This window comes from Asterias rubens, chromosome 1 (genome assembly GCF_902459465.1).
Source record: "Asterias rubens chromosome 1, eAstRub1.3, whole genome shotgun sequence".
NCBI classification, from domain to species: domain Eukaryota; kingdom Metazoa; phylum Echinodermata; class Asteroidea; order Forcipulatida; family Asteriidae; genus Asterias; species Asterias rubens.
In genome coordinates, this window is record NC_047062.1 from 8,521,701 (window position 1) to 8,533,803 (window position 12,103).

General features: G+C 37.3%; 1 protein-coding gene across 1 annotated transcript in view; it reads right to left on the reverse strand.

Annotated features, from left to right (window-relative positions):
- The window catches only part of LOC117289800 (FERM domain-containing protein 1-like), a 41,544-nt gene that overhangs the window by 19,800 nt on the left and 9,641 nt on the right, over nucleotides 1-12,103 (reverse strand). Inside the window, exons 3-5 of the mRNA XM_033771041.1 lie at nucleotides 3,188-3,468; nucleotides 844-934; nucleotides 106-185 (exon numbers count right to left, since the gene is read on the reverse strand). Of these exons, the coding sequence (XP_033626932.1) occupies nucleotides 106-185; nucleotides 844-934; nucleotides 3,188-3,292 (276 nt within the window). The 5' untranslated portion in view covers nucleotides 3,293-3,468. The remainder of the gene's footprint in view (nucleotides 1-105; nucleotides 186-843; nucleotides 935-3,187; nucleotides 3,469-12,103) is intronic.

The window sequence follows — 12,103 nt, forward strand, 5'->3', positions numbered from 1 at the left end:
AAACCCACTTATTTTTGTATCCAATGTCTTTTGTACAGCCTTCATTGGATTTGGTCTAAATAAACCTCTACTTTTAACACCGGCTAAAAATACATGTTTATTTACCTTTAGCGATTCAGTTTTCCATCCCTTGGGAGCGTACTTTGATATTTTACTCTTTGGATCCATAAACTCATGTTCCCCATCTGCAGGTAAAACATTTGTGAAAGGAAGAAGAAGATGAACCAATTAATTAAAGCAGCTATGAATAGGATGTGTAGTTTGAGTTTCAGTCAGCAACTAAAGACAAAGATGAGAGTCATTAAAAAAACAACTTATGATCCACATTTTAGAAGGTACATGTATGTTAAACTGATGGCATTTTTACTTTTCAGGAACCCAGAAGTTATAGTTCAAGGAGCTTCTGTGAGCAGTATTCTCAGTGCTAGAGAGGTACATCATAAAGCAAAATTTATTTGTATCTAAAGAAAATAACAGCTATTTTATCCATTAGGCATAGAAATTCTGAATTCTGATTAACATTTCTCATCGCGGTAAAGATCTTCAGAAGGACACATGTGAAATGACTGTATTGTTTTGGGCATCAGGGAAGCATGCTGTAAAACTTTAAATGTGCAAGCGGAACCCCGTGGTATATAGGGCCACTCCAGGATGGTGCACCTGGGTAGCCATGAGGGGAAAAAAAGTCCTGGGACCTCCTCTTGGCTGCATTCCACAGGGATAAGAGATACAGTGTGAAAAGGGATTCTGAAATATAAATGTTTGTGATCGGATTTGGAGTCCCTTAAAATAGGAATAGGAGACGGAGGGGATGGAGTCAGGATGGGTGTGTGTAAGACTCACCTCTCTGAACTGTGAGCCAAAAGAACTGAGTTTCCTTCACACTGACAAGGAGGCAGACCTGATCGTACAGTTCTTGAACCTTGGTCTTGGGCTGCAGGGAGGACAAAAAGTAAATTGAAAAACTATGTCAGATGGTTTGCATCAAAGAAAAATGAAACAAGTCATGCAAGTACACTGTTAACTGTAATGTAAGTATCCTGATGCCTGGCGAAATTCAGATTGCATTGTGTGCCGTAATACTTGCCAAATATGCCATGTAAGGTTTGTAATTAGTACAAAATGTATCAGTTGAAAAGTTTGGATGTATTTCTATCCCCTTTAAAAGTAAACAGACCTATTTCACTTTACAACATTCCACTAATTCTAGGCATCCTCGATAATACAGGTGTGAATTAGATCCCTGCACACTGTAAATAAACACAACGAATGACCGTTTAACAATTTATTTCCAAACATCAACCATAAACAAGATAGTCAACAAAAGCCCTTACAGATTAAAATCATATTTATTTCCCCCAAAAATAAACACACAAGGAAATATTTTTCAAATTGTTTCCAAAGTCGACCAAAACATGAACTCTGGACTAGATGGGCTGTGTGTATAACTTCTGCATACCATCATGTGTTTGATGTTAGATAACCTTGGAATGTTTGATAAGAATATCTGGACTGTAAAGGGCCAGTACATTATTTTACGTGTGCGTGATGTGTGTAAAACAATTACTTGAAACCCCACAGATTTTTTCTTTCTTCAGATGCCGTGCACTTGCAGGGCCCAAACTCTTGGCTCTGAGCCGCTCTGCTTAATATTTACATAATGATATTTACAAGCAAAGAATGAGCACTTTACGAAAGCAGGAAATTCCATGCTTACGTCAAGCGTATTTCACAGGTTAGCAGGGAAACTTGACTTGTGCGCATGCGTACTCCCCATCTTTTGGAATGTTTTGCTTACCCACCGTACACAAATTTGGCTCTTGTAAAGTACACAGAAGCAAAGAACAGTGAACCAAGCACAATAATTTTGTGGTAAGCTGAGTCATGAAATAGGGCCGAGATCTTAAGATATCCCATCTGTGTATATGTTTGACAGACCTTACATTTGAATACCACGTTGACCTGTGAAGAGGGCTCGAACCGTGTTAGAACCAACCCTGATCAGGAGGTGAGTTACCCGTGCAAAGAATTAATAACAACATAACATTTATAAGGCGCACAGTATCTGGAATGGTACCATTCACAGGCGCCGGAAACTAGCAAGCTGACAAATTGAACAGACGAGTCTTGAGGTTGTGTTTGAATGTAGATAGATCAGGTGTGTCTCTCAGCTCGTCTGGCAAGGAATTACATATGAATAAAAAAACTGATTCGCATCAATCCGTGTGAATGCACCAACTTAAAGTCATGTTGAAGTGGCATGAAGTCAACCATATTGGAAACATGTAGCTTTCCGCACACATCGCACGCTTTAAACTTGTGAGAAGGCCTTGCTATCTGCACTGCCCTGGTAATTCCCAAATTGACAAGAAAAGGGTTGGCTTATCAATGTTAAGTACTTTAGTTGGGCCTCTCCACATATTTCTGATAAGCGAGTACAATGTAGTATTTCCTCACGGACCTGGATAATACTATTTTGACTCAGCAAATACACCAAGTGCTCATCGAATGGAGTAGATTTCTATTTGGCTAGCTAGTCCCACTCACTGCTAACAATTGTCAAAACAAGCAATAAGGAAACAAATCAAACAATCGGCTTGTTTTATACAAGATTGGGGGGAAAATGACAATTGCGGGCAAATCAATTACATGTGTATTAGATAAGTCCTATATCTGGAATGTCTTGTTAAATGAACCCTGGCCTTTCCTGGTTTCCAGACAGATAAAAGATAATCTGATGAAAGTTTGTCAGGTAAATGTTAAATCCTGTGAGACTTTTAGTGATCTAATAATAACTAACTAATGAGTTGGTTACTTGAAGGTTAAGTCATAGTTTTGGTTTTTAAGTTGGTTTAGCTATGTACAATAAAAGGCACTTGCAAAATTTTCACATGAATATAGTGTGACAGTGTCTACATGTACTTGCTGAGAAAGCAGCAAACAAAAAACTGTCAAAGTATTTTGACACAAATATCTTCTCAAATCCAAAATAATTAATCCAAACCATATCTCTTTATAGGGAATCCTTTCTCCAAATAGTTTTCTACTACCAACAACAGCATGTGTGTCTAACCAAGTCAGTTTTTTATGGTCCTAAATTTGTAAAATCTCGGGTCATACATGTATGACCCCACCTTATAAACTATAAAGGATAATGTAAAAGCTTTTCTATAATCTTGAATCTTACCTCTACCACCAATGGTACTTCCTCCTCGTTCAAAAGAACAACGTTGACATATTTCCGTCCAGCACCGGCTGGGACTGGCGTCCCACCTCCCGTTTTACTGGGCATCCCAGCTACAGTTTCAGGCCACCTATATCCTCTGATTATTTACTCGTTGGGAGTAGTTTTTTCAAACTATATGTCTTCAATGATGGCATCCGTTTTTGGCTTCTTCATTGTGAAAGCTTACATGTTTCAATAGATGTCATTGACAGCGTGTGCTGTTGTTGAACACCAATTAATATCTGTGAGAAAAACAACAAAATTAACGCAAAGTTAAGAAATCAGTTTTGTGAATCTGTTAATTAAGTATCAGTCCCCTCTTCATCCATAAATAACAACACTAACACAAACATGTAAAACAAAACAACAAAGGCAATCAATTATAGTTGTTGTCCCCACAAAAAAAATATCTTCTTCTTTTGAAGCTGCTAACTGGGGTGTATTGAGCGGCCAATCCTGTGTTGAAACATCAACACTAGCTGGGGCCAAGCCTTGGGCTCCATGTCTCCATTTGGTGGTTGCTGGAGAGAACACTCCCCAGACATGCCCAGACCAATCGGGTTCACTGTCTGGTCTTCTGCTCCACAGATGCATGCCTTGCTTCATGTGGTTCTAATATCAAAAGTAAATTCAAACGCAAACTACACATTATCTTACTTGTGCACAAAAAAACGTAATACATGTATATTTTATTGTCCCCACAAATTCAACCATGATAGCTCTAACTAATTCAGTAAACCACCAACCATCACTGTTTACTGACTCAACTTTCCTCAAATGATCTCTCTCTCTCTCTATCTCTTAGGAGGTTTGACATTTACTAAATGAAAAATTGATCTCCTACTACACAGACAAGAAGTTGACCTACAAGTCTCGAAGGGATTATTACAGGAATTCTGGATAATGTCAACCTTGTAGCTGATGTATTTTAAAGACAACCTAATACTTCGGAAACTGCAAAGTAACAAGTTCAACAACTGTTCCTCAGACTTCTGGGTGTAGACCTCATGAAGCTGACCAATAACACCCAGGTTCTGCACCAATCACGGATTAACCTTGTCAGCATTGATACTAGTTAAGACCAAGTAAACTTCTGTCCACAATTCAAACAAAATGAAAAGATAACAACTGTCCATATTATTTTACATACTTTGACTACACGAAGTTGAAACAGGAACAATCTGTTCTAGAAAATAGAATGGTGGGGTATGTGGGTTAGAAATTAAGTCTGTGTGTGTGTCAGTTTTTCTCAGCAGGACTAAGGAAAACCCACAGTATGCAGCGCTTATCACATCGGTGTAATTGCACAATCAAAACACATTCATCCTTGTTGCCATTATCACACATACATGAACAATTACAGCATAGAAAACTTGTGAACTGTTATATATTGCACACTGGTTGAAATTGCAATTTCTACACTAATTACTGGTATTATGCAGGAAAAAATGTAACCATTTCAACGCATTGAAGGTGAACTTCTCTATATGTAGGTGTAGCCCCATCTGGCCAGGGTGTGGCAGAAACTTGCTTCTTTTAATTTTATTTCAACATTACTACTCCTTGTACATAGGCCCTTATATTTGCAAGGATATAAGATGTTGTTAACACTTTACATGTACATTGTTAGTGAACTTCACTTATTGTATTCCTGTCTGGACATGGCAGAAGCACGCTCTTTCCACTTAATTTCTACATAACTAAACTGGTAATATTTACAAGAAAAAAAAGCAGTGTGGATTCAACACTTTACATGTAGGTGAACTTCGTCTGGCCCATGGTGTCCGCAGCCGCCGCTCATTCCGCGAGTTGTTCCCCAATGTAAGAAAACACCTTCCATACCCAGCCACATCACAACAATAACCCAGGTTTTTATTACAACCTTGTATGTCAAGATACAACGGCCAGTTTACCTTTGATCAACACACCAACAATTAATCAACATTCCAGTAAAGGTGAAGGTATGTTATCAGTAGAGCACCCCTGGGGAAAAAAGGCTGAAATTTTTCCACAATCTCAAAACGTTCCAACAAAATACTGATTGAGTCCTTCACACACACACAAACACACACCCTGATAATTACCGGCCTGTAAAAACTCACCACTAAACACAACACCACAGTGTTTATAAACTATGTAGCTATAATAACCAGGCAGAGTAAATCTCTATAGAATTTGAAGGAAAGTCTTTGTTGCACTTTTTGGAGCTGTAAGAATGGATGAAGTATGCGTCCTTCCTGAGGAATGTAGACAATGATGTTGGATTCATGCCTAATTGCGCCTTTTGCTGGAGAATCAATGAATGGAGGGGAGAAACGGTGTATATAATACAAAAACTGCTGAATGGATTTGTACTTCATCAAGGTCTCTACTCTTGTAGCAACTTCACTCATTTTGAAAACGGACAAAGAAGAATTGATTTCAAGGGAACTCAAAGTTGTTTGTTGTAGTTAGGGAAACACTGGACCAGTTTAAAGGAAAATTGATATCATAGATTTTTGATGAGTAAAAAGCATTCCAATCCTTTTGTAAAAGATGGCATACAAAATTTCATCAATTTCAATGACCCTTCCCCCCCCCCTAAAAAAAAAATTAATTGTTTTTTTTTTTTTTTTTAAATATGATTGGCCGTATACGTGCAGATAGGCCTAGAAGTATAGACAGCACTTTTGTTCTTGTTCATTTTGGCCTTCTTTGGTGTAAGTGTAGGGTGTAATTATAATATTAATAGACCATAACCATTTTGTTGTTTTTATCCGCCGAGTACCAAAATGTCTTTATAGCACAAATTAAAAAAAAAAAAATTTAGCTTTTGCAAATCCAAAGAACCCATGGTGTAAATACAAAAAAATAGTTTTCGACCAGATTTTTTAAACAGTCTAAAATCAGCCTTTCTACAAAGGTGTAAATGTCAGTCCTTTCACTGTTTTTAACCAAACAACATTCCATAAACTGTACAGTAAATTGTGAGAAAATGTCTCCAAGAGTGGACCACTGTGCTTAACAGGTAGCACCCAAAATCATCCCCAATTTTGACAAGCCAGTTTGATTTTCTTTGGGGGTTCTGTTCGGTTTTTTTTTGCATTTTTTTTTTTGTAGGGGAGTCACAAAAACCAATCAATTTTTAAGTTTGAAACCTTAAAGACACTGGACACTATTGGTAATTGTCAAAGACCAGTGTTCTCACTTGGTGTATCTCAACATCTGCATAGCATAACGAACCTGTGAAAATTTAAGCTCGATTTGTCGTAGGAATTGCGAGATGACTATGAAAGAAAAAACACCCTTGTCACACGAAGTTGCGTGCTTTCAGATGCTTGTTTTTGAGACCTCAAATTCTTAACTTGAGGTCTTGAAATCAAATTCGTGGAAAATCACTTCTTTCACGAAAACTACAACGTCACTTCAGAGGGAGTCGTTTCTCACAATGTTTTATACTATAAACTTCTCCTCATTACTCGTTACCAAGTGAGATTTTATGCTGATACTTATTTGAGTAATTACCAACAGTGTCCACTGCCTTTAAATCACTGATGATATTGTCCAATTGTGCAACCATGCTTAAGATTCTTCAAAAACAATTTATCAATTGTCCACAATTTAACACACTTGCCGTATTTAAGATTAACATGAAACCTCAAAAACTCCTGCTGGTTTTCCTTAGAAAAATCTCCCACAAAATACACCCAACTCAGCAGGGACTAGCCAACCATTTTCTAAAAATAAAACACACCTGAAATAATGGACAAGGTTTTGATTGTCCGGAATATGGCATGCCCTTTGGTCTTGTCAGTCTCAAAGATTTGAGGTTTTAAATTAAAACAACATCTCCACAGGAATCTGTGAACTATTCGAGTTCGACTCACCACAAAAATTTGAAGTTTGGCAAAATTGACAATACTTGAGTTAAGTATGCATGATGTACAGAGGGGTGTGGTTATCAAGGCATGTCTCTGTTTTTTTTTTTTTTTAAATGCTTCTTTGGATCGGTTGTTTGTTTAACATTGTAATGTTTGCTTGTTTTTAGGTTGGTTTTTTCGTTTTTACTTAGCCAGTAAGTTAGCTCAAAGTGTTTCAAAATAAAGTTTTAAAAATAAAGGTTAGGTAAAAAAACTGTGGGGTTAAAATAAAATAAAATAGCAATACAATGAAAGAAAATACAATAATAACATAAAAACCTGTCAGCCACTTGAGTTTATGCATCTTTTTCACAATCTGTCCTAAAGAAGAAAGGAAATGGCAAAAAGGTACACATTCTTCCACACCTTGTTTCTGGCAAAGATGTTAAAGCCACTCAAAATAATTGATAACACAAAACTTACTTGGTAACGAGCAATGGAGAGCTGTAAATAGTATAAAACATTGTGAGAAAACAGCACCCTCTGAAGTTTTTGAGAAAGAGGTAATTGCTCACTCAAATATTAAAAGACTTCAAGAGTTTTATTAGGCATCTGAAAGCACATAAATTGGTGCAACAAGGGTGGTTTTTCTTTCAATATTCTCTTGGAACTTCTATGACCAATTGAGTCAAAATTTTCAGAGATTTTTTATTGTACGGATATTTTGGAATACACCAAGTGAGAACTGAGAATACAGGTCTTTGAAAATTACAAAGGGTGTCCAGTGCCTTTAACACCAACAGACCACCTGTAGACCTCTTGCCTTCGAATGAAGGACAATGTATTCTATTAAATTGCATCTTGGGTACCCTTTGACCTCCGAAGTTTATACAGGTGCAGGAAGAGGATCTAAAGGGGACAGAAGGTCAGGGGTCATCCCATTAAACCTGAGGGTAGAGTGTTACCTTTGACCTAAGGAACATGTATATAAGTCACTGACAAAGGTGATGAAATCTTCAAGTACGTACTTGGACAATCCACACATAAACCCAGATGAAGATTATAGTTCAAGGTGTATTTTAAATGCAAAGTTTTTAAAGCCCAAATTTCGTTGGAAAAAATTCAGAATTTTTGTTCAGTATTATTTTGACATGATGATGGGTAAACGTAAAAGATACACTGTGAACAATTCACAAAGTATCATGCAGTATGAACAAATGTTTGTACATGAGATGGTCTTGACACCCTAACAATAATTCATCTTTATGTCTTTCGAACTAACTTAACCATAATTGCTTCTCCTAACCAAGGTGTATAAATGGAAATCTAAGAGGGTTGGGCACTAATTTAAGCGCCTTGGGGGTTTCATGGTCCCCAGGGAGTTCATAAAGATAGAAATGTATCAAAGTATGCTCAATGAACAGGTACAATAATGTTGTAAAGTGCCTTGATCTAGGTACTAGGAGGTGTGCTATGAACCAAGTAATAACACACGTACACCATGTACAATAAATTATATATTACGTGGCAATATGTAATACTGGAACTTTTCGTTAACCACAATGTCCTTGAGACTCCCAGTATCCAATTCATACAGTAAATACTCTATTTTATTCTGTACAACTAAAGGGTAGAATTACCTCCATGACCGTTTTGAATTGACTTCAGAGTCACACCCGAATGAATGCACGTTGCTCAATCTACATTCCTCTAACCAACCAAAACACGTGTTTGTTCAGCCAATAAACCTCTCGTTACGAAATTAGGCCCCTCATTTTTTTTTTCCAGAGAAGCTATTATTGAAGAAAAAAGCACACTGTTTGGTGAATAACCATCAGGCATGGTAAGCATGCCTTACACTATAGTGATTAAATAATGGTGTTTATTCGGCAAAGTGGTGCCAAAATGATCACCCACTTTAACTTTGTGGGGAAAAAACATGTTTACTACAAAAGTGAGTTTTATTGAAAACTAGCGAAATCATTGTACGTGTTCAGAACGTATCAATTCAGCCCTTGAACCTGATTCTGATTTTTTCTTGAACCTGATTCTGGGGAGGCACATACATTTAGGGGGGGGGGGGAGCAGGTCAAGTTTTCCTTGGTGTAGTATAAACAACATTTTCATTCCCAGTTATAAGTGACCAGGGGCAATAATGTTGGAAGTGCTTTGAGAAGCCCTCGGGTGTGAAAGCGATTCGTTTTTGTTCTTTTTCTTAATACTATTTCTAAATCTTCCTAGTCCGCTAACAAAAGCACATTTCCCAAGCTCGTATGAAATATTTAGATATTCATTAGGTATTTTGGCATACACTGTACAGCAATGTAAAAGCAACATTGAGTTCTTGAGTTCTAATTTTTTGATGGTACACTGTACCTTTTTAATATCACCTCTTTGTTTTTTAACATTGAGTGCAAAAGTCCCACACACCTCAAGTGAAATATCATACATTCAGAAGGAAATATTATATAATTTCACAAATAAAAAGATAGTTAGAAAATTCCGGCATCCTACCAAGCAGCGAACGGTAGCCCGCTGATACTCAACTTTAAAAGATGCAATTCTAGCAATTTCTGTACAAGTTGGGGGTATATGGGCAAGCTGAGAGTTCAAATTGAATCCCAGAGTGCTATGAGGATGTTACCATTTAGGCCTACCAGTGAAAACAGCATACTTGGGACAATAACTTCATATCGACTCATGTCAGAATCTTGAGTTTTACAGCCAGAATAAAAGACCTGGAAAGTGGCTGATCTTGATTTCAATTCTTCTACACACATTTGTAAGTGGTTCCTTTTTTCTTGAAAATAATAATGTGTTGCTAATTGATTCATAAATGTACAAGTGTTGGTACAGTCAATTGTGTCTACATGGCTCAAATTTTTTGGGGAAAAACACAAGATCTAGGCTTGTAGCTCAAAATATTTACTGGACCAGAAATTGTTTTGTGATATGAGAAGAAAAATTACAAAATGAACATTTATTGGTAATTGTCAAAGACTAGTCTTCAAAGTTAATGTACCTCAAAATATACATAAAATAACAAACCTGTGAAAATGTGAGCTCAATCGGTCTTCGAAGTTGCGAAATAATAATGAAAGAAAAAAACACCATTGTCACACGAAGTTGTGTGCTTTCCGATGCTTGATTTCAAGACCTCAAATTCTAAATCTGAGGTCTCAAAATCAAATTCGTGGAAACTTACAAAAACTACGCTACTTCAGTGTATTATACCATCAACAGCTCCCCATTACTAGTTACCAAGTAAGGTTTTCAGCCAATAATTATTTTGAGTAATTACCAATAGTGTCCAGTGCCTTTAAACTGTAATTTGAACGAGCACTAGGAAGAGAATTTTATTTGTATCATGGGTAAGAATTATGTATTCAAGAGATTTAAATTTGAAAAATTGAAACCAGAAAGTCAACATTTGAACAAATACACAATTGAATCCATTAGTAGCCTAATTACTTTACTGGCAATAATCATGCAATAATCATAGAGAAAACTACATACATGTGTCCGTGTATGCATAATCATTGGCCTTATAATTTTCCAGCCCTGGTTTCTAATCGAGGACAAAATACGACCATAGGTGTACGACCATAGGTATGTAGATTTCATCGACAATACAGCAGTTTCAATTGTACAATGTAAGCCTACATTGAGGACCATACAAGATGATGGTAGGTTGCATGTAAAATATGGGTATAAATGGCTCTGGTATGTACATGATGTACATTGTACTTGCCTGGAGCACACACCCGTCCCCTGCAGGTACATTTATACCCATACAGGGTACGTACCCACATGCCCTGTCCTGGAACTGACTGAGCCCTTTTCCCGATCCCTGGTGGGATTTCTACAAATTGAATCAATTACTGGATACAGAGGTCTGGTTTTCCTGGGTTAGAATTGAACTGATTGTGTGAGTTCCTGCATGTAGAGACAGTTTTTCCTGGGGTGGATCCTTTGCAGGTGGGTGCATGACTCACTGAGGAAGAATTTTACGTGATCTCTGGGGGCAGTATTTGAGGTCTCTGTGTAGCGATTTACAAGACGGTTCTGACCCCCTCTGACAATCTCAAAAAGCACTGGGAGTGCACAGTGCACGTAATGTACAAACGTACTGGCAAGTGGTACATAAAATCAATCAAATGTAGTTACATTCTTGCTGTAGTAATCTACCAGATGAGATTAACAGTGATTTACAGAATTTGTACATTTTTCAACAATGCTGTGACTGGCTCTAGTTATACAACGCTTGTATGCTGTGCTTTGTTTTTTACACATATCCATCATCAGCCAAAGCACCAACTTAAGCCCGGTTCATACTTCCTGCGAATGCGAATGTAATACCAATGTTGACGTCACAAATTTGCAACGAACAATTTGCAGCGGTTCAACTCTGCTCAAGAACTCACTTGCGAATATCGGTGCGAAAGGAGGGTTGTGACGTCAAATTCACGTCAAATTCGCTTCGCATTTGCATTCCCAGGAAGTATGAACCGAGCTTTAAACAGGATAACTAAAGGTCTGGAAACGATGACAAAATGTCAAGTGTAGTTGTTGGAGAAAAACACCAAATTGTGAAAACCCACTTTAAAAAAAAAATCTTAGTAAAGGGACTGAAAACCTATCCGCATCCCAGGCTACAGTCCGCGTTAGAATTTGAACCAAGATCCTTGCAGGTGAAAGACAGGGAACAACTTTATGCGTAGCCATTAGCCTTTGAAAATTAAATAGTTGAGTATTTACTTGTCAAAGTCAGTCCAGTTTTACATGTATTCAACTTGAATGTTTCACGGGCCATTAACGTTGTGACTGGCCAGGTTTACAAAAATCTAGTCAAGAGTGCTACAGCCTACATGGTCTAGTAAAAATTCTTCTTATATTACTGGTAGTGTGGAGGAATGTGAAGAGAGAAAAAATACATGCCTTTGTTTAACTATGTTTATTTTGCACGAAAATAGGCCAACAAACACACAAATGCTGGCTATTTAAATGGGAGACTGTCGTTACAATTAAACATAACAAG